Here is a 19735-nt window from a genome sequence, read left to right on the forward strand (position 1 = left end):
GTACATCGGGCAATTAAAATACTTACCGGAACCCGCAGTGAAGATTGGAGGACACCACTTCCGCCGGCGACACGGCGCGCTGACGCGCAAGGTCGGAGGTCGAGCGGCGGTCCGTCGTAAGTGCGAGTGGTCGCAAAACAGGTAAGTCGGTAAGTGAGGAATGTCTGTACACAAATGCAGCATTACAGAAATAAAGTTTACTTCAGAATAAAACGATATGCACATTTTTTGAAATCACGCTGCACTGGAATGCAGGGCATTGCAGTACCACACGTTCCAGTGCGACGATCACACTGTGGACGGGAGTGGCAGTTGGGATCCATTCAAAGGAATGGCAACACACCACATTATATTAGACATTTTATTTCATTTCATGGATTTAAAATAATGTGAATTGTAAAACTATATGCCAATATAATAAAATAACCTTTTATTTAAAATAACACCCCACATTTGTTTTTCCTATTTTTAATTTTAGTTTTTTAAACTTTTTTTTTTCTTTACTGCTGGAAGCAATAGCCTTCAGGTCCCTCTGCTGATTGACAGCAGGCAGTGGGCAGGTGCAATAGCCAGCCTGCTATTGGCTATTGCATTTTAAAATATCCAATAGCAGGCTGGCTAGCAGGCTCCCAGCCTCTAGATGCAGAGGAGGAATGGGGTAGGGCAGAGGAACAGGTCAGGGCAGGGCAGAGGAGGCACAGGGTAGCAACGGAGGTTGGGGGAGGCAGTGGGGAATGCAGTCACAGCCTTCTCTCCTTCCTGCTGGTGCCAGCTGCAGTTGTCTGTGTCCCTGCTGCCTCTGCCGATACAGTAGGGGAGAGCAGCGGGGATTCAAAAAGACACAGACCGTTGCAGCCAGCACCAGCGGGGAAGAGAACGGAGGAACAGAGCTGCAGGAACTAATCGATGATGAGAATAGCGGCAAACGATTCTCATTATCGATTTAATCGATTCGTTGTTGCAGCCCTACTCTAGACCAAAACAAGAACTTAACCCTCGCACTGTGGGGATAGCCCCACTGCAAGGGTTAAATTGTAATTTTGTCTGGAGTTCTCTAAAGTGTACCTCTAGGCAAAACCTTTTTTTTAGTTTTGGATAAAGTGGTGAAGGGTTAGGCAAGGTTTTATTACTGATGATGTCGCCAATGGTGAGGTTCACCCTTTCTATTTGTATTGATGCTCACGGTCACCAAGAAAGATTTTAGAATTGCCCCCAAAACAAGAGGTGAAGGAAAATCTTCCAACAGGGACTCTTGCTCTGGGGACAACTAAGATGGCAAATGCCCTTGCTTTGTGAGATTCCTCTCACTTCCTATTGCACCTCTGGGACAGGAAGTGAAGGGAAATGTTCCCAATGGTACAAACAAACACAGTAAAAAATAAACTGGCATGCACAGTGCAATAGGCAGACACCTTGGTTACTGGGAATTGTAGTTTTCCAAGAGCAGTGCATGTGACGATGGTAGACATGCACTGTTCATACCCAAACATTGATGTGACGATAACAGGATTTTGCTAAAAACATCGATATCTAAACTTTAGATTGCACATGCCATTAAAATGGCGATGCATAGGAAATTAGGCTGGCTTTGTTTTTTTTGTTTTTTACAAGGTTTAGTAACACTTTAGGGCTTTTTCACACCATATCCAGACCAGAATGTTTTTTTGTCCGCACTTGAAATGCATCCCAAAGTCTTTCCTATGGTATTGCTGGGATCTGTTTACACCAGTGCAGTCCGTTCCAGGAAAAAGTGCTTTATGTACTATTTTTTCTGGTCTGGAACGCACCAAATCACATGTAAATGCATCAAAACGCATGCAAATACACTGGAATGCACCTGAAAGTCAATTTTAAGCAAAGATAAATGCACCGGAATGCATCAAAGACATGTCACAATTGCACTGCATCACGTTTGCAGATCTCATCCAGATCTGGCCTGGACATGGTGTGAACAAGCCCTTAAAGAGGAACTTTACCCAGATCTTCAAAATAACAAATGCACCTCAGGGGTGTGGAATTCCTATCGCCTGGGTAAGTTTTTTCGGGCAAGCAGGGCTAAATGTACAGCGGGGGAGCCGTTTTGTAGAAGCGATCCCGGGCGGCTGTACAGCCCCTCAAGATCACTTGTGAGCAGCCTGATTGTCACTCGCCCTCCCCGAACACTGCCTCTCTCCCCGTCTGCGGTCATTGCCCACTGTCACCGCCCGCTGGCTCCCTAAAAAATAAACTAAAATTAAAAAAAAAATTAAAACCAACCCCCGCCACCCCTGCTATATGCATGGGAATAAGTCGCTTTACTCCTTGGACAAGTAGATTCTAAAAAAAAAACAATTCCACACATCTGCACCTTTAGAAATGTTTAGTAATGACAATCTACCAACAGATACTGCCACCCCATTCACACTGAGCGACATGGAAAACACGTGTTTTTCTGCGCGATATTGCACGATTGTCATGCAACTTTTTGTATTGGGCTGCAAGCAATCAGGAGCAAAATCACACGACCGCCACGCAAAAAAGGGTCATGTACCAGCGACGAGCTACAGGCGACATTGAGCTGTAAGATGTGAACAGCTCCATTTAAATGCATTGGACGAACTGCATAGAGCGATATTGCGCGGAAATAATGTGTGCGATTTTGCAGCATAAATCCGCGCGCTAAACAGCTCAGTGTGAACGGGGACTTATAGATAACTGCAGGCGCTTATTCTTTGAATACCTTATTTTTATTTTCTTCCCAGTCTGCTGACAGTGGGCAATTTAACTAAGGGCAGGTTACTAGATCTCCCTTTACTTCCTGGAACTCTGGCACATGTGACTAGGACATGTGACCATTCACATCATCTCAGGGGACGAAAATGCCTTTCTCTGTGATCTCATGAGATTACAAATGAGATTTCCCAGCACTGCTCTGCTGATGTAACCTTCCCAGGATGCAATGCTCGGGCAAAGATTACATCATTTGTGCCAAGGTGGACCAGGAAGTGGGGGGAAAAAATTGTGAATAAAAATATGTCTATTTAGCTAATGAAGGTAAGATGATTGCATATCAGCATGCAGAGTTGTATGCGGATGTGATTTTTAGTCAAAGGCGGGTAAAGGCCCACTTTATTGTGGCAAAACCTATTTTTATAGGCTTGGATACAGTGGGGAAGGGTTGAACCCTCTATTTATTTTGCGGTCTGTGTGCTCATTAAGGAGATTCATTAGGGAGACAAAATGTAATGAGAAATCCTTAATTTTAGAGTTGTCCCCACAACAAGAGGCAAAGGGAAACCTTCCAACGGAGACACTTGTTCTGGCGAAAACTGTCAAAGAAGAGAAATCCCCTAACTTTGGCATACAGTATTTCCTCTAACTTCCTGTAGTAAAGGGTACATTTCCCCATAGGTAGAAAAAACTTGTGGATATACACATTCCTTAAAATGAAGATTGTGTGGTGTGCTGCCAGATACTACTATTGAAAGGCAAAAAAAAGGCTTTAGATCAGGGGTGCCCATTAGGTAGATCGTGATCTACCAGTAGCTCTCAAAGCGGATGCTGGTAGATCACGAAGGGTGTGAATGGCGGCCCCTTTATTCCATTTTGGTATATTTATTTAGCTGTGCACACATGATTACCTATTAGCCTGAGTCTGCTGAGCCAAGCTCCCTGACACCTTTCTGGTGGATACTGGTAGTTGAAGTGCTATGTATTACATCAAAGAATATTAATTTACACAGCCTGTTGCACTGCACGGTTTGCAAAATACAGCAAGGTGAGCCAGGAGAGAGAGCGGGGAGAGACAGACAGGGGAGAGAGCAAGGTGAGCCAGGAAAGAGAGAGAGAGGAGAGACAGCCAGGGGAGAGAGCAAGGTGAGCCAGGAAAGAGAGAGAGAGAGGAGAGACAGCCAGGGGAGAGAGCAAGGTGAGCCAGGAAAGAGAGAGGAGAGACAGCCAGGGGAGAGAGCAAGGTGAGCCAGGAAAGAGAGAGGAGAGACAGCCAGGGGAGAGAGCAAGGAGAGACAGCCAGGAGAGTGAGGAGAGACAGCCATGGGAGAGCGAGGAGGGGTTTTTTTTTGGTTGGTAGATCTCATGTAGCTCATCATTTGAAAAGTAGCTCTTAACACAAAAAATTGTGGGCACCCCTGCTTTAGATGATGGTGTTAAATACAAATATTCATTTTTGTTTCTACACACACCCGATATAGTTTCACAATGAGCACAGTTAAGTTGGCCATACATCTATTGAATTTTGAAATTAGAAACTTTAGTTTTTGGAACCTTTGGTTAATTTTCTAATGGTTAGTGGATCCTAATCAATGTTTTTTTCCGTCATAGTGACAAGGAGAATTGAAGGAGCTGGATGGAAATTGTTCTTGTTCCTTATCTGAACAAACAAAATTCTAACCGTGAATGTGATTCTCATTCGGGGGAAAGTCATACATATTGTAATGTGCATGCGTTTGGCACAAAGGAATCCTGTTTCATATGTCTGGGATTCCATTCAAGTAGCCAGTCTGCACAAAATTTTTAAACTTTTGAAAAATTTTAGTTGACTCAGCGATGGTGAAATAGAATGCTCTGATATACAGCGATGGTGCTCTGATATACAATTTCGAACAAACATTAGAACAAATGTAGTTATCTTGACAAGGGCAAGATCGAATGGTATGCCTAACAATTTTGAATGAACAATTGTACTAAATTAGTTAAAAAGGAGAATTATGAGGCGAGTGATTTTCACTCAGCCTCATAATCTGAGCCAACCTGTGACAATGAAACTGTCACAGGTCAGCTCAGTAGATCGGGAAGTGAGCGAACACATACCGTCGCTCCCTCACTTCTCGATCTATCCCTGCACAGAGCAGTGACCGTCACTCACGGCTCCCTGCAGGGATTCCCCCCCTCCCCTGTTCGATCCTCCAGCGCTGACTGGCGGAACGGAGGGGGTGGGCACAGCTGGCTCTGCCTCTAGATAGGCAGAGCCAGCTGACACTCATGCAGCTGGGTGGATCCAGACAGTATTGTCGGGATCCATTCCGGCATCTCAGTATACCGTGAGTTATAGCTCGTGGTATACTGAGCTTAGGGTCACGGGAGAATGCTAGTTTGTGTCCTCCTGTGACCCTTAGGAGAACTATGGGGAAAAGCCCTGACCCCATAGTTCTCCTTTAACTCAACAACGGCAAGATGCAATCTCTTTTAAGTAAAATTAATCTGCCCTGACTAGTGATGAGGCTGGGCTTGGTGTAAAACGAGTTCGCCTAAGCCCCCTATTAGGCTCCGTTCACAACTAGGTGTTTTGTCACTCAAAGCTAAACGCAACAAAACGCTCAAGACCAGGAATCCCATTCATTTTTATGGCCCCTGTTCACACCAGTGTTTTGTCACACAATGTTTCCCGTTGAAGTCTATGGGACCAAACAGCACTGTAATCCACCAAAAAGTAGCTCATGTACTTTTTCCAGCAACAGGCATTTTTTGTTTGAGACAAAACGCTCAGGTGTGAACGGGGACCGAAGAAATGAATGTGATTCCTTGTCTTGAGTGTTTTGTTTTGCTTACCTTTGAGCGACAAAGCGCCTAGGTGTGAATGGGGACTCCGGCTCCTTTCATACCTAGGCGCTTTGTCGCTCAAAGCTAAGCATAACAAAACGCTCAAGACATGGAATCCGATTAATTTCTATGGCCCCTGTTCACACCTGAGCATTTTGTTGCGCAAAGTTTCCCACTGCAGTCTATGTGATCAAAAAGCACTGTAATTTGCCAAAAACTAGCTCATGTACATTTTTCAGCGACAGATGTTTTTCTGCTTGCGGAAAAGAAAAAAAGGCTCAGGTGTGAACAAGGGCCAAAGAAATTAATGGGATTCCTTGTCTTAAGTGATTTTTTGCCTTTACCTTTGACCGTCAAAACGCCTAGGTGTGAACAGGGACAAAGCTGTGACTGCCACCCCCTCCGCCCTACCCAATTAGTTTCGGTGAGGGGCATTCCATACCCTGCAGCTATAAGTCACAAAGGGGGAGGGGAATTCCACTGCCACATCTGTTGCCACTGATAGGGTCGGGAGGAGGGGGTGACGCTCAGTTTTGAGTCGGCTCGGGTGAACAAGGCTTGCAGCAAGCTCAGCTTCATGTCTAGCTCTGGCGAACAATTTAGAAAGCACAGTCAAATGAAATGACTCCAGTAATGTGTGTGGGTTTGGTGCAAACCGAGTTTGCCCAGGGATGTGCAAAACTGTCAATTACAAATCCCCCCCGGCCCAATCAGTTGCGCCTGGGGCATTCCCGGGCCCCCTTTTATGTATAGTTGCCAGGCAGGGGATGCTGCAACTGATTGGACCAGGGTGGACCAGGGTGTGTCACTGACAGTTTTGCGCAGGTTTAGGCAAACTCAGTTCACATCACTATTTGACGCAAGATCAAATGCTTTAATGAACGTTTTTGAACTAAATGAGTTGAATCCATGATGGCAAGTATGAATGCTCTGAGTGATTTCCAATGAATGTTCGAACAAAACTCTAACAGTGTATGGCCAGCTATATTGTACACATACCCTGCCCATGAATACATATAAACAAATGCATGACACACGTGTGCAGGGTTAGCAGCTCCAGGCTTTCCATCCAGAAGCAGGCCTCTCTCCTCCAGCAACACACCAAATATTCAGACATGATCTTATCATCCATACAGGCACGGAAATGCCAGGCTTTCTGGCTGCACACCTCTGCCTTATACATAACAGCCAACACAAGATCCTTCGGTGACAGACATTGTACACATAGAAAGGGAGATTTAAGGCTGACATTCAGGGCCTCCGGTTGCCATGGAAAGGGAAGGAAGGAAGGGAGGAGGAGGAGGGGGATTAGGAGAGAGAAAAACAAATGCTGCAATGGAGGAAACCAGCTTTCTCTATAATAAAGCATCATGCCATGCATCTACAAGCGGACAGGATGGAGATCTTGCTGGCAGGGTTGATCCAGACATCTACTCCTCCAGGGGTCTCAGGCCTGGTGGGCTCCTGCTAAACATTTCAATCCAACCCTGGTAAACTAGTGTTGCTGCAAAAGGAGAATGGCATCAGACACAGATCAGAGGCTGGCTGCTTTGTAGATGGGGTGGGGGGTGTAGAAGACACTTAACTGTTAAGCGTGGAAAATCGTCCCTTCTTTTCATGCAAAGGCAGCTGTTCATTGCCGGGAGAGGAGGGAGGTCTGGGACGGAGGGGGAGAGGCTGAACAGAGAGAGAGAAAGAGAGAGAGAGATGGTGATACACAGGCAATAGAGGAGGGGAGAATGTGTCCTTACCCCGTGTGTGACAGGCTCAGGGCAGATGACCCTTTTCCCCCACCCCTGTCCAAGCTGCAGACTGGCCACAGACTTTACATCAGCCTCCTCCTGGGCATTTAAACTTAGTGCTCCAAGCCAGCAGCAGTGTCACAGCACTGTGGGCATGCCGAGGAGTGCAGCCGACAACACCGGGAGGAAGGATGGAGCCTCTAGTGGTCAAGATGTACAACTGCAGGGGTGTGTTTACATATGGAGAGTCAAACTCCAGAGTGTTCTCATCTGTTCCCGTGCAGGCCTTTGAATAGAAATGTTCACAAGTTTTATATATAGATATGACATCAGAGGAAAACATTTAGGGCTTGTTCACAGTACAACGCACAGAAAACGCATGCTTATATTAAAACACTTTGCGTGCATTTTAACGCGCGTTGAACGGTGCTTTTACATGAGTTTCTTCTATATGCAGTGTCCTGCATTTTTCTGTACAATTGTTTTCTATGTGTTCAGTTCACACCAAAACGCTGGTGTGCTGTGGAAAAATGCAAACATGCAACATTTCTATGTCGCATACAGGAGGTCACCACAGCGTAGCACATTGCACTGCGGAATGGAGTGTATACTTTGTCAACTGACAATAAATTTATATTACAAAAAGGGGGGGAATTTATCAAAACTGGAGCAGACAGAATCTGGAGCAGTGGTCAATAGTAACTAGTGAGGTTATCTCTTTAGTTTGTTCAGTTAACCTTTGCAAATGAAAGATAGGAGCTGATTGGTTGCCATGGACAACTGCTCCAGATTCTCTGTGCTCCAGTTTTGATAAATTCCCCTCCAAGGAAACAGTTTTGTGCTGTAATAAAGCAAGGCCCTGCTACACACTGCAGCCAACCAGCGGACAGCAGCCACACGCTAAAACAGGCTGGTTCACATCATAACGCACAAACATATGCAGAAAGTGCATGCACATTGACGTGCAATAATGAACGCATTGTGCTGCATTTTACTGTGCATTGAACTGCAAGTTTACATGTGTTTTTTTCTGAGCAGGCCTCATCAAAAGTTTAACCATATGTTTTAATTGTGATAGGCGCATTGTGTAGATGTGCATTAACCTGTGCTTTGTTGCGTTGCATAATAATGCAGACATGCTACATTTTTAGGGCTTGGTCAGAGCAGCTGCACGATAAACAGCTCCATTTTAGCGTAAGACTGGTGTCCGTTGTGTCAGCGGTGTGTAGCGGTGCCGTGCGTTGTTACATAAAGCACTGCTACAAAAGGCACTGTTTACTTTTGTTAATTTTTTTTTTTTTGTACTTTTGGCTGTTTACAAAGTGTGTACACTCCATTCCAAGTCTCCATCCAGTGCGCTTGGAAAAATGCATCTTGTCTGCATTGTTCTGCACCGCACATCACACCTGCATTGTGGTGTGAACAGGACACACAGAAAATGTTGTGCGGTAACTAGCGATGATCTAGTGTGTAAAAAACGACAATCAAAGTACATAGCGCGAACAGGCTTCTGCCCAAAAAATGCAGGTCACCACTCTATATACCCTGTCCTCACTACATTGCTGGTGTGATGTGCGGCACAGAAAAATCAGACATGATGCATTTTTCTGGAGCACACTGGATGACACCGGTGTTCAGGGCAGCGCAGCGCACCAGTTACTGTGCAGAGACCTGAATTAAGAGTAAACTGTACACTTTTAATACAGTTTAAAAAAAAGAGCGCATCACACCGCCACCCGCCGTACCTCACACAGACACTAGTCCTGAGTGTGCCATTGGCATGCAGGCTTTTGCATGCCAATGCATGCCAATGAATGAAACCTTATGCAATGCATGGTGTGAACAGAGCACATAGAACACAACTGTTTCTGCGTTGGACATGGTGTGAACAAGCCCATAAAGTGAGAAATACAAAGGCCACCATCGCTGAGACCTTTCTGAAAATGCTTGCCTTGGCCTCAATGATTTGACTCACCAACAGGAAACGTGCAAGCAGCCAGTGAAGTAAGAAAAAAGTAATATTTGTATATTGGTTCCAGGTCAGGGACTGACAAGTTAAATAGATAAGTTCCGGATAACCAGCATTATCAAAAGCTCAGCAGTACTGGCAGCTCTTATATGTTTTTGGGCACAAAATCAATTAAAGCCAAACTCTGGGATAAGCAAATATTGTCTATATACAAGAGGAATGTGTTTTTTTTGTGTATTTCTTCCAGATCTGTGCAGGACTTTGTTTAGAAGTTTCCCAAAGATCTGTCACTGCTGCTTTCTCTCCTTGTGCCGGGTAACTGGTCTGGTCTGGTCTCCGCCCCTCCTGTAGTTTTCTGCAGGCAGCCTGTAGTGGGTGGCCCCTCCCACATCTCTACTCTCTGCACAGGTTATGTGCAACACATTGAAGGGCTTTGCAAATGCATTTGGTGCTCACAGTTCAGATTTATATAATTGTGTCTATTATGGACTCTACTTAGATGAAAGTTCAGCTTTAATAATTACAGCAATAAAGTACAGAAATGGATCTGAACTGACTTGAGCTGCATCCTTCATATGCAACTCATCAGCTTGTGCAGGTTGCCTCAATCACCTCTGAGAACATGGATCATGTATCTTTTTATTCGGCCTGCATGTACTGAAAGGTATTAGCCCTCGTTCACACCTGAACGTTTTGTAGCGCGTTCTACGCTCGACGAACGCTCTACAAAACGCTCAAAAATATAAATCCCATTGTATTAAATGGTCTCGTTCCCACCTTGGCGTATTTCCGCCCGTCCCTAACGCGCTACAAAACGGCCCACGCCTGAAAAGGTACAGGTACTACTTTGGGCCGTTTTGTTGCACGTTTCCATTGGGATACAGCCAAGTAGCCTTCGGACAGACGCGCATATGCAATACGCCTAGGTGTGAACGAGACCTTAGGGCAGCAAGCACAAAGCTGTGTCTATTCAGATGCTGCTGATTTTTAACCCTTGGAGCAAGGAAACAAAATGTGTCAGGTAGTCAGATTTTATTCTAGGGCACATGAACTTGCACATTGCAATGCACTTTCCATTGCACATCAGTGCACATCATAACACACATTTACAGGTATTGATGTGTTAAAGTGCGTTGACATGCATCATGATGTGTGTTAATGTGCATTGAAGAACATCAATGTGCATTTTACTTGCACCTGAATGAAACTCTTTGCTGTCTTCAGCTGCTCAACTTTTGCTTAATTTTCCATTTTTTTATTTCTTCAATTTTTGTGAATTATCTTCATCTGGCTGAAGACTATGTGGGGTTATTTTTTTAAAATTTTGATTTGCATAAAAGGCGATCTGCCTTTTCTCTGTACAGCCCGATCACCTTCCTGTCCCAGACCGTAACTGGACAGATTGATCCATCCCTCTGTTAACTCTCCTCCTGCAACATTCACCATATTTATTCCCAGAGAACTTTCTGTACAAGTCATTCTGAATTGAAAAAGCTGGTCGGATGTCCAGTGAAACTTCTTCAAGAAAAATACAGCAAGTCCAGTTGCCTTGACTTATTTTTTACAGATATACCATGACCTGGATGAATGAGAACTTTCACAGAAACTTTTAGAAGTGTTCAGGAGCTTTTCTAGGATGTGCGATAGTGGAGGTATTTTACTGTCGCAAATGCTGGACGCAAATACTACACAGTTGAAATATTATGTGAAATGTCGCAGAACAGAAATAAAACTTTGCGGACATTTTGGTCTTTGCGACAAAACTTAGTGTCGCAAATACGGTAATACGTTCCCCCAGTGTACTTTGCCAAGTTGTGGAACCTGCATAATAACTGATTGACTCCTAGTGCTGCCCCTCCCTCTCTCAGTACTGCTGCGAGGAGGATTCCTACAGGTTTATAGCAGCTCAAAACCAGGTACTTAAACTATATGCATTAAACACTGTATAATTTTTAACTAACTACATTAATTGGTGTTTTTTTTAAGTGCCTGAAGTTTAAAGCTTAAAACTTTCATTTCAATATGTTCCTTAATAGCCACAGAGGATATTTGTCCAATTTGTGTGCACCAAATACCTTTGCAAACCCAGGTATTACATTGTAAATGTAGCAATGCTATCATCGCTGTGCTGCACATGAGAGTAGAGATGTGCAAGGAAACCAGCAGGCCCCACTTACTACAGGCTGCCTGCAGAAAACTACAAGGGGGGTGGAGACAAGACCAGTCAACCTGCATAAGGACAGAGAGCAGTAGTGACTGGTCTTTAGTGCAGAAAGCTCCTGCACACTGGATGACTGCACAGATCTGGAGGAAATACTCAAACAACACTAAATCCAAGCTTAATGTAATACACATGACTAAGGTAGAATAGATGTCCTTAATCATTTTCTAATATACACCACTAGGACCACCCCCACCACCCAGTCCCTGTAAAGTAATAAAGAGACCAAACTCCAATAGGGCTTCAATTGGCCTTAACGGCCTTTTATTAAATAATTTAATATGAAAATAACTATATAAACAAACTTCAACATCAGCAAGAATCATAAACAAGGTTGCAGGCCTATGAAGGCCACACCTTTTTCTGAATCCGTTCTCTGCGTAGGGTAACCACCTATCCAGGATTCACCCCGATAGTCCGGGTTTTGAATGCTGTGTCCGGGTTTCATGGCAGCAGAAACTCAGACACAAGATGTCATGTAGACAGGGGAACCAAAACTAAGATAGGGGCTACTGGCCCCCCACTGAAAATAGTCCCAACTATGATATTTACATATGAATGGGCGGCGCTATTTGCATATGAATAAGCCGCGACTCATTCTTCCCCCAAAAAATCAACGCGTCGCTAGAGTGTTCGGGTTTTGCTTGAGGAAAAGGTGGCAACCCTATCTCTGCGGCAGTACTAAAAACATGTTGGGCCCCCAGCCGCAACACACCGCCTCGGGGACAACCACCAACTGACTGTAGACACTTCCAATATCCAAATTTAGGGGGTTATTCACTTAGCTGCCGAAGGCCCTATTCTCATGGGGGCCGAACGGCAGTAAGTGAATAGTCGAATGCGGCCGGTTATTCTGCTTGCGCCGACCCGACCGTGTGCAACGAACTCCCATTGCATAATGAAGCATCTGACAGATGCCGACAAAAAATAAAAACAATTGGGTGGAGCTAGCGGTGACATCACCGACACCTGCCAGAGTCTTCTAGTAGGTCCCGGCCAATAAATAACAACTGGGGGGAGCCGTTCGTGACGTCACGGCCGGCTCCGCTCAGTTGTTATTGTTTAATGACAGATCAGCGTCCCCAAGTCATTTGGGGACGCTGATCTGCCATTACAACTGGGCGGAGCCAGCCGTGAGATCACGGCTGGCTCCGCCCAGCTGTCATTTGCATGGCGATCGGTCGGCTTCAGCCAACCTTTCTACACGCTTCGGCTGTCACTATGGCTCAGCCGAGCCAAAGCATATGCGAGTCACTCAGCTGAAGGGCTCAGGCGGCCGAAGTGAGTCCCAGGAGCATCCAAAGCTATGGCTGGATCCTTTGGCTCATTAGTGAATAACCCCCTTAGTGTTCACCAGCTTACACACCATGAATAGGAGGACACCATACCAGGTCCCCAAACATTAACTACCAGCACCTAATTTTTACGGCCTCCAAAGAACCCACCCTCCACGTAACAACATAAAATGTCCATAGTGCAACCTCTGAAAAAGGGGGGTGGGAGGGAAGTTCGCTCCTCGTCCGTTAGTCACCAACAGATGTAGAGGGAACCCCACCCACTCAGAGCACCCCTAAAGTTCCACCTAACCTTTTGACCTGACTAATGGAGAAAGTAACCTATGTCCTGAAGCCGAACCCCATTAACCCCTTTTGCATTTTTGTCTCCCCTCTTCACCTTGCCATGCATGCCCTCCACTTATTTATTTATTTGTTTTTTTGCTCCGGGCAAAACTTGACACTTGTATTAAGACAATATTTGCATATCCCAGAGTTCAGCTGTAATGTTAGTCAGTGCTAAGCATGTTGGCAACGGTGTTAAAAGTGCAGTAACCCTTAGCAACTAATCAGACCTCACAAACATTAGGACAATAAAAGATGTTTCCTAGTTGGCTGTTGCACTTTGTACATTGTTCTATGCATTATAACATAAATTCAATGGCATCCAATGAAAGAACCATCTGCGTGACACTTAGCAACCAATCTGGTTTTTCTTTTTATACATTATTACTGCCCTTCAATGCATGACATAGGAAAAAATCTTGACTGGTTTTAATATTAGATGTCTGGATTTTCTCACAGGAAAGCTTCTGTTAGAATTTTGGCCATCTGAGAAAAATTTTAGAAAAATCTATTCTGCTCCTTTGATTTTTTTTTTTATTACTTTGGTCGAAAATGATTGTTGATTTGTCCCCGTTAACTATAAGAAAATCAAATGTTCGGAAAACAAAATTGTACTCGTATATGGCCAGCCTAAAGTAGGTTATACAAGCTTTGAAATTTATTAAGAATGGGTCCAAATTCGCTGCGTGGATGCCGCTGACAGCACCCTTCCAGCTGACATCCCTCAATCAGCTGATCAAAGGAGCAAGTCATAAAATTCTCTGCCCAATGAAGATAGCAGTCAATCAGCTGCTAGCTCTGTTCGGATATTCTGACTGTGGCCAGTGGGTGCTGTCAGAATACAAATGAAACAGCAGGGGATTCCTCGGTCAGTGCTCGTAAGCGTTGATGGAGGAATCTGTTCTATTTTTTCGATCAGTCTGCCGGTTGAATTAAAAATATAGAACCGTCTATATCCGGCTTTAGTTTGCCCTGTTTTTCCACTTGACAACCTACTATAGACCACTAGCTACAAATATCTACTGCGGCATTATCTATCTGCATTATCTTATTTCTCAAGTGTATATATGTGGAGGATATGTCTTTCTAAGAGATCCTTCTCACTGTAGTCTGTGAGTATGTGGTAATTAACACAGTGTCCCCACTCTACACAGTATATATTACTGTGCATCTCCACTATCTATTCTCTAAACCTGAGAAATGTAAACATAGTAATACTGTTGTGCATAGCAATCAGATCCTAACTTTCTCTGGTGTAGATAATAGATTATTGACAACGCCTGATTGGTTGCAATGGTCTAAGCAGACTCTATAAATATACTCTAGGATATGCAGTTCGAGTTCTTACAGTCCTTGTGCAGGATTGGATAAAGTTGTTACCTCTACAGTGTATGCTCTTGATCAAAGTAAACATGTTAGAAATCTCAGGATGCATTAAGCTCATTTCTATCAACCCTTCTTTGTCTACGTTGCCATTACAAAAAGATTCTGTAACCAAAGAAAGGATATTTAAAGTAAACATGTTATCAATATTTCTGCAAATACTCACATTTTCCAGTAATGGTCAAGGTCTCAAGAAAAGTTCTGTGGTCCTTCTAGAGCAGAAGCAGTTAACGGAGTCCAGTCTTCTAGGCCGAACAGCAGGAAATCTCTCTAAGCTATAATAGGGCCATCTGTGGGGGCTGGGGCTGTGTGAGAGATCCTATTCATGGTAGTGACTACACACCCTGAGGCTCAATTCTTCATTGTTCAAAGTCAGCAATCACGCTAGCATCACAACAAAGCAAGATGCTTTCTAACAAGAACCCTAAAGATTGCCAGAGACCTGGGATGATTTTGTCCCGACTGTCAGCTTTGGGTGATAAGCTAAAGTCTGTGACAACCCTAAGTTACCAATCTGAGGGGTTAAAAATCTTCTGTACAAGTTTTTTGATTGTTTTCGCCATGAAAAAGCTGGCACCAGGAGAGCTGTGTACTTCTTCCCACTTCCCTTCCCTTGGTTCTGTATCATAAACTTGTATGATTGGATGGCACAGCTATGGCTAAAAAGGTGTCTTTGGATGGGCGGCTCATGCCTGCAAATCCAACCGTCAACTGAAGGCTATGGCCATATGATAGAGGGGGACTTTACTGAACAATTTGATGGAGCTTAAATGGACCTGGCAACAATCTAGGCACACAAATTGTTACTAACAGCTGATATGAATGAGTGATACTAGCTAAAATTAGTGTTCCACTTTTTGCATATTTTCGTTTTTTGGGAAATATTGTCAATATATATTTTATACTATAGTGCAGTGATATCTTATAGTTGTTTCTCAACTGCTTGACCTCTATGATGAGGATCAAGACTCAGCCTTCAGTTAGTTGTACACACAGAATTGCTGCTAAATTGCACTTCCACCCCATTGGAACGCAGTGTAGTTGTTTGTGACATCATTGCATGGCACACTTCTCCCCATGGAGTGCAGGAGGGCCTTAAAGACCTAGTGCTGCAGGCTGCCCAGTTGAATTTGTCTATTCTGCATATTAAGTACATCTGTTGTATACATGCACATTTTGCCATGTTTTATTCCTTTGTTGCAGATTGATATGCCAGAAATTAATTGTGCTCTTAGCTTCCTGTTTTGGCTGATAGTACCTCTGCTGCAATTAAATCTGAATCAACCTTGTCAGTCCTGCTTCCTGGACTACAGAACTTCGCCTATCCCCACCCCTCTCTGTCTCACTTCATGGGCATGTATTGATTTCTTTCCCAATAAAACATTACTGCTGCCTTGACTTTCTAGATCCTGCCCACACACTGTGTATATAGATAAAGGGCCCTTTGGAGATGTAGTTCTGGGGGGCATTCCTATGTCAATAGAAACTCCCAGAAACTGACCCTACAAAGGTTTTTTGCAAGCCTGGTGAGGCTGTCACAAGAAGTAATGTTTATTGCTACAGGAATAAGGTAAAATAATAATAATCATAATATCAGGGCTTGAGGGGGAGAAGGGCATTTTTGGGTAAATGTAGGTAATACCTGGACATACATTTTAAATTCAGGCTAGCAGTGTACCACTTTTGTTGCCAGCTTGGAGGGTTCAGTGGTAATAGTATACTATTGCAGTATACTGCTGAATCCCAGATTTGTGGGTTACTGGGTGGCAGGTGACCTAGGGAGCTGTACATTTACCTTTTTTTTACTACTCTTTTTTTTTTTTTGCAAGTAAACCTGTTTGGATTTTGTTAATGATATGGTCGCTTTAAAAATAGATCGCCTTAGAAAACCTGTCAAGTGTGCCTTAAAAATGTTCCTATTATTCTGTTGTATTAGCGATTTATCCCTTGCTGAGACCTCTATGCCTGGCCTATATAAGCAGATATAATCACTGCGGACAATCCTTATCAGATAGCTGAACTCACTAAATACCTTTTCCATCCACAAAGGTGCTTTATTCCGTACAGCCGACAATAGGATAAAGCAGATGAATGAATTGGCGGTATTTAAGGCGGTCAAAGATGATAATGTTTCCAATCATGCAATGCAGATTAACATGTGGTCCTGTTACAAGCAGCAATGACACCAGGCACTGAGCAAGAAGGGGAAATACATCATAGATGGGAGGGGACACAGAAAACATGTTCAATAACTAAGTGCAATAACTAGAATGGCCACAAGATGTCAGTATATTACCTTAGCCATACAATATCAATAGGCAAATGGCTTATGGAAAATTAACTATATAAATCCTCATCTCACGTTAATGTGATTATTAACTGTGGCTATGAATACAACTATTGTGGCAACACACCTACGCTAAAACACTTTGTAATTTGTGTACCTTTTAGAATTGACCTTCAGCCAGAGGACAGGGATGGCTTGTTAAAAGTGACTAGAGGAGTTATGAATTTGTTGGCTGTAGCTTAGCTTACATGTAATTTCTTACTTTCATTTGACAATACTGGCAGGGCCGCACAGCGAAAATCGCTGCAACTGGGAGGAAGCTATGTTACAGGATGGGCTGCACTCAGGGGGGGCTCTAAGGCTTTAACAAGTACTATTGACCATTGACTGCCAAGCAATTACTTTGACTTACCAATCAGAAGGTAGAGAGCCATCTAGTGTACTTATAGAAGTGACTTAACTTGGTCAATTTCTGCCTCACAAGAAGAACATGCATTTTCTTCTCTTGAACAGATATGTAAAGCTGCAGTATGATCCACCTGCTACACCTTTAGCAGACATAATTGTCAGGAAATAATTGTAGAATCAAGATTTTCCTTTGGATGCAAGGTCTTGACAGCTATGGTCCAATCCTGAAGGATTTCTCTCCATGTCTTAGTTGGCTGTTATGGTAAAGACTGGTTCTCACAACAAATCCCCAATATATTACACAATTTAGTTTATTTATAAATGTAATGCACGATATTATGCAATATTACTCATTCATAGGTAAAGTTATTCACATGAAACACTCCATTAACCTCTTCAATGTAAAATACAATACATCTTTTTGTAATCAGTTATCCATAGCTTTCTAATTCTGTCACTGTTTATTGACATGTTATGTCACATTGCTCCTTCACTTTTATGATCGTTCTTTTGAGCTCGGCATATCTTAGTATAAATACAAAACACAGTTTTTAACAATTCCTTTATTACAAAAAAACCAAAAACAAAAAAGTCCCAAAATGTAAATCCAGTGTCGATCCTATCATCCAGCGATGCCCGTCGACATGACGAAATAAAAAATCCCCGCCGCCTCGACCAAATCATTGTTTATATCGGGCAGTGGGCGAGAAATAAACTGCCTGCTATTGGCTATTTCAAATTACAATAGAAGCTGGCTATTGCTGCCGCTCACTGCTTGCTGTCAATCCAGAGAGGAGGACCTGAGAGAGAACTTTCTCTCTCAGGTCCGCTCCTCTGCAGATTGACAGCAGGCAGTTGTCAGCAGCAATAGCCAGGCTGCTGTTGGCTATTTCAAATTGCAATAGCAGGATGGATATAGCTCCGCCCACTTTCTTCTGTCAATCAGCAGAGGAGTGGACCTGAGAGAGAACTGGCTATTGCAATTTGAAACAAAGAATTGGTCGACGTGGTGAGCGGCAGGATTTTTCGTTTTCGTTTTGTCAGGGTGGCAGGCATCAAGCATCAGGAGGATTTACATTGCTGGGCGACGTGATTGGCACTCGATTTACATTGTGGGACTTTTTTTCTTTTAATAAAGGAATTGTCAAAAACTGTGTTTCTGTGTTTATTTACTATTGAATGTTCATTTCCTGAATGACTATAAGACCCCCTGCCCACAGACCCCCACAACTACCGGGCCAGGGTGGTGGGGAAAAAAGGTCCTTCCCAAGTGGCCTGGTATGGTTCAGGGGGGTGCATGCAAGTAACAAAATGTACATGTCTGCAGCACTCCTCACTATACAGTATGTACATTGTGTATGTGCTGTCCAGGCTGTCCGTTTTTTTCCACATGTCCCAGATATTCTTTCTGTCTCAGAGAATTTGTTTAAACGCACAGACTTTGTGTATTGTGTTTGCAATCTGTAATTATGAAGGTAGTTTTGTTCCTATCTTTATATACTGTATATATTACAGTATATATAAACTTGCTCACTCTTCTTTGTATTCCTGAAGAAGAGTGGAGCTCCTTTTTGAAATGCAGTTTATTCTTTTCAACTGTACACTTGCTTGTTGCTGCTTGTATTTCTGAAAAGGGAGTGGAAATCGTGTCCGAAACGCATTGAGTTTCTTTTTTATAAAATATTTTAACTTTTTGGTTGAGTATCCTGAGACTCTTTTTTATTCTTGGGTAACTATCAACCCATTACACAAGCAATAACCTGTTTGGGCTTACAACACAAGGCTTGATTTTTGAAAGAGGATAAGAAAGAACAAAAGAAAAATTATACAATAATTAAATAAACTGGCAATGCATTTAGAGTCAGATTTGATTTTTGATTCCAGCTATGTGATATCAAGATAGCTTTTGGGCAGGTACAATATATGGCCAAATGTCCGTGGACAACTGCCAATCTGGCCTATTGATAAATGACCAAAATTTGGAGTACACCCCTCCCTGCAAACACATTTTACACAACTGAACACTTCCAAGCTTGTGATAACAATTGGAGAAAAGCCCTTTACTATATCAGGACATTGTACCCGAATCCAGAGCTAGGTCCATAAAGACATGTTTGACAAGTGTAGCATGAAAGAACTCAAGTTGCCTGCACATGTCCTGCCATAAACCCTACTAAACATTGAGATAAATCAGAATGCTGATTGTGGGCCAGGTCTTCTCATCCAACATCAGTGTCCAAATACACACTCCAAAAACGTGTATGATTTTTTTCCCTGAAAAGTAATAAAAACATTTTTTAAAAAGCTTACCGTATTTTGCGCTCCGTAAGGCGTACCGGACACTCGGGTCGGGTCTCGCCTCCGGCTCCGCCCCCAACTACCCCTCTCTGCCTGCATAAACGTAGGCTGTTCACTTGCTCGACGTTCTTGCAAAGTAGTACGTCGAGCAAGCTACTTAGGAACTGAACAAAACCTTGGAACAGGAGAGCCTTCTACAGCCTCTTTGAACCCCTGGCTCTATTATTCTTGGACTCCTCGCAGAGTGGATTCAGCATCACATCCTGGGAC

General features: G+C 43.4%; 1 protein-coding gene across 2 annotated transcripts in view; it reads right to left on the reverse strand.

The window, feature by feature from the left end:
* MVB12B (multivesicular body subunit 12B) overlaps positions 1-14731 on the reverse strand; it is a 184350-nt gene extending 169619 nt beyond the window's left edge. The window contains exons 1-2 of one of the 2 annotated variants that reach the window (XM_018560211.1): positions 14639-14731; positions 7125-7215 (exon numbers count right to left, since the gene is read on the reverse strand). In XM_018560211.1, coding sequence (XP_018415713.1) covers positions 7125-7175 — 51 coding nt within the window. In that variant the 5' untranslated portion in view covers positions 7176-7215; positions 14639-14731. Of the gene's footprint in view, positions 1-7124; positions 7216-7289; positions 7447-14638 lie in introns of those variants that run through there. The other variant, XM_018560213.1, reaches the window with a different exon arrangement.
* Positions 14732-19735: the final 5004 nt, after the last annotated feature.

Source organism: Nanorana parkeri, unplaced genomic scaffold (genome assembly GCF_000935625.1).
Source record: "Nanorana parkeri isolate BGI_ZX_2015 unplaced genomic scaffold, ASM93562v1 scaffold440, whole genome shotgun sequence".
NCBI classification, from domain to species: Eukaryota; Metazoa; Chordata; class Amphibia; order Anura; family Dicroglossidae; genus Nanorana; species Nanorana parkeri.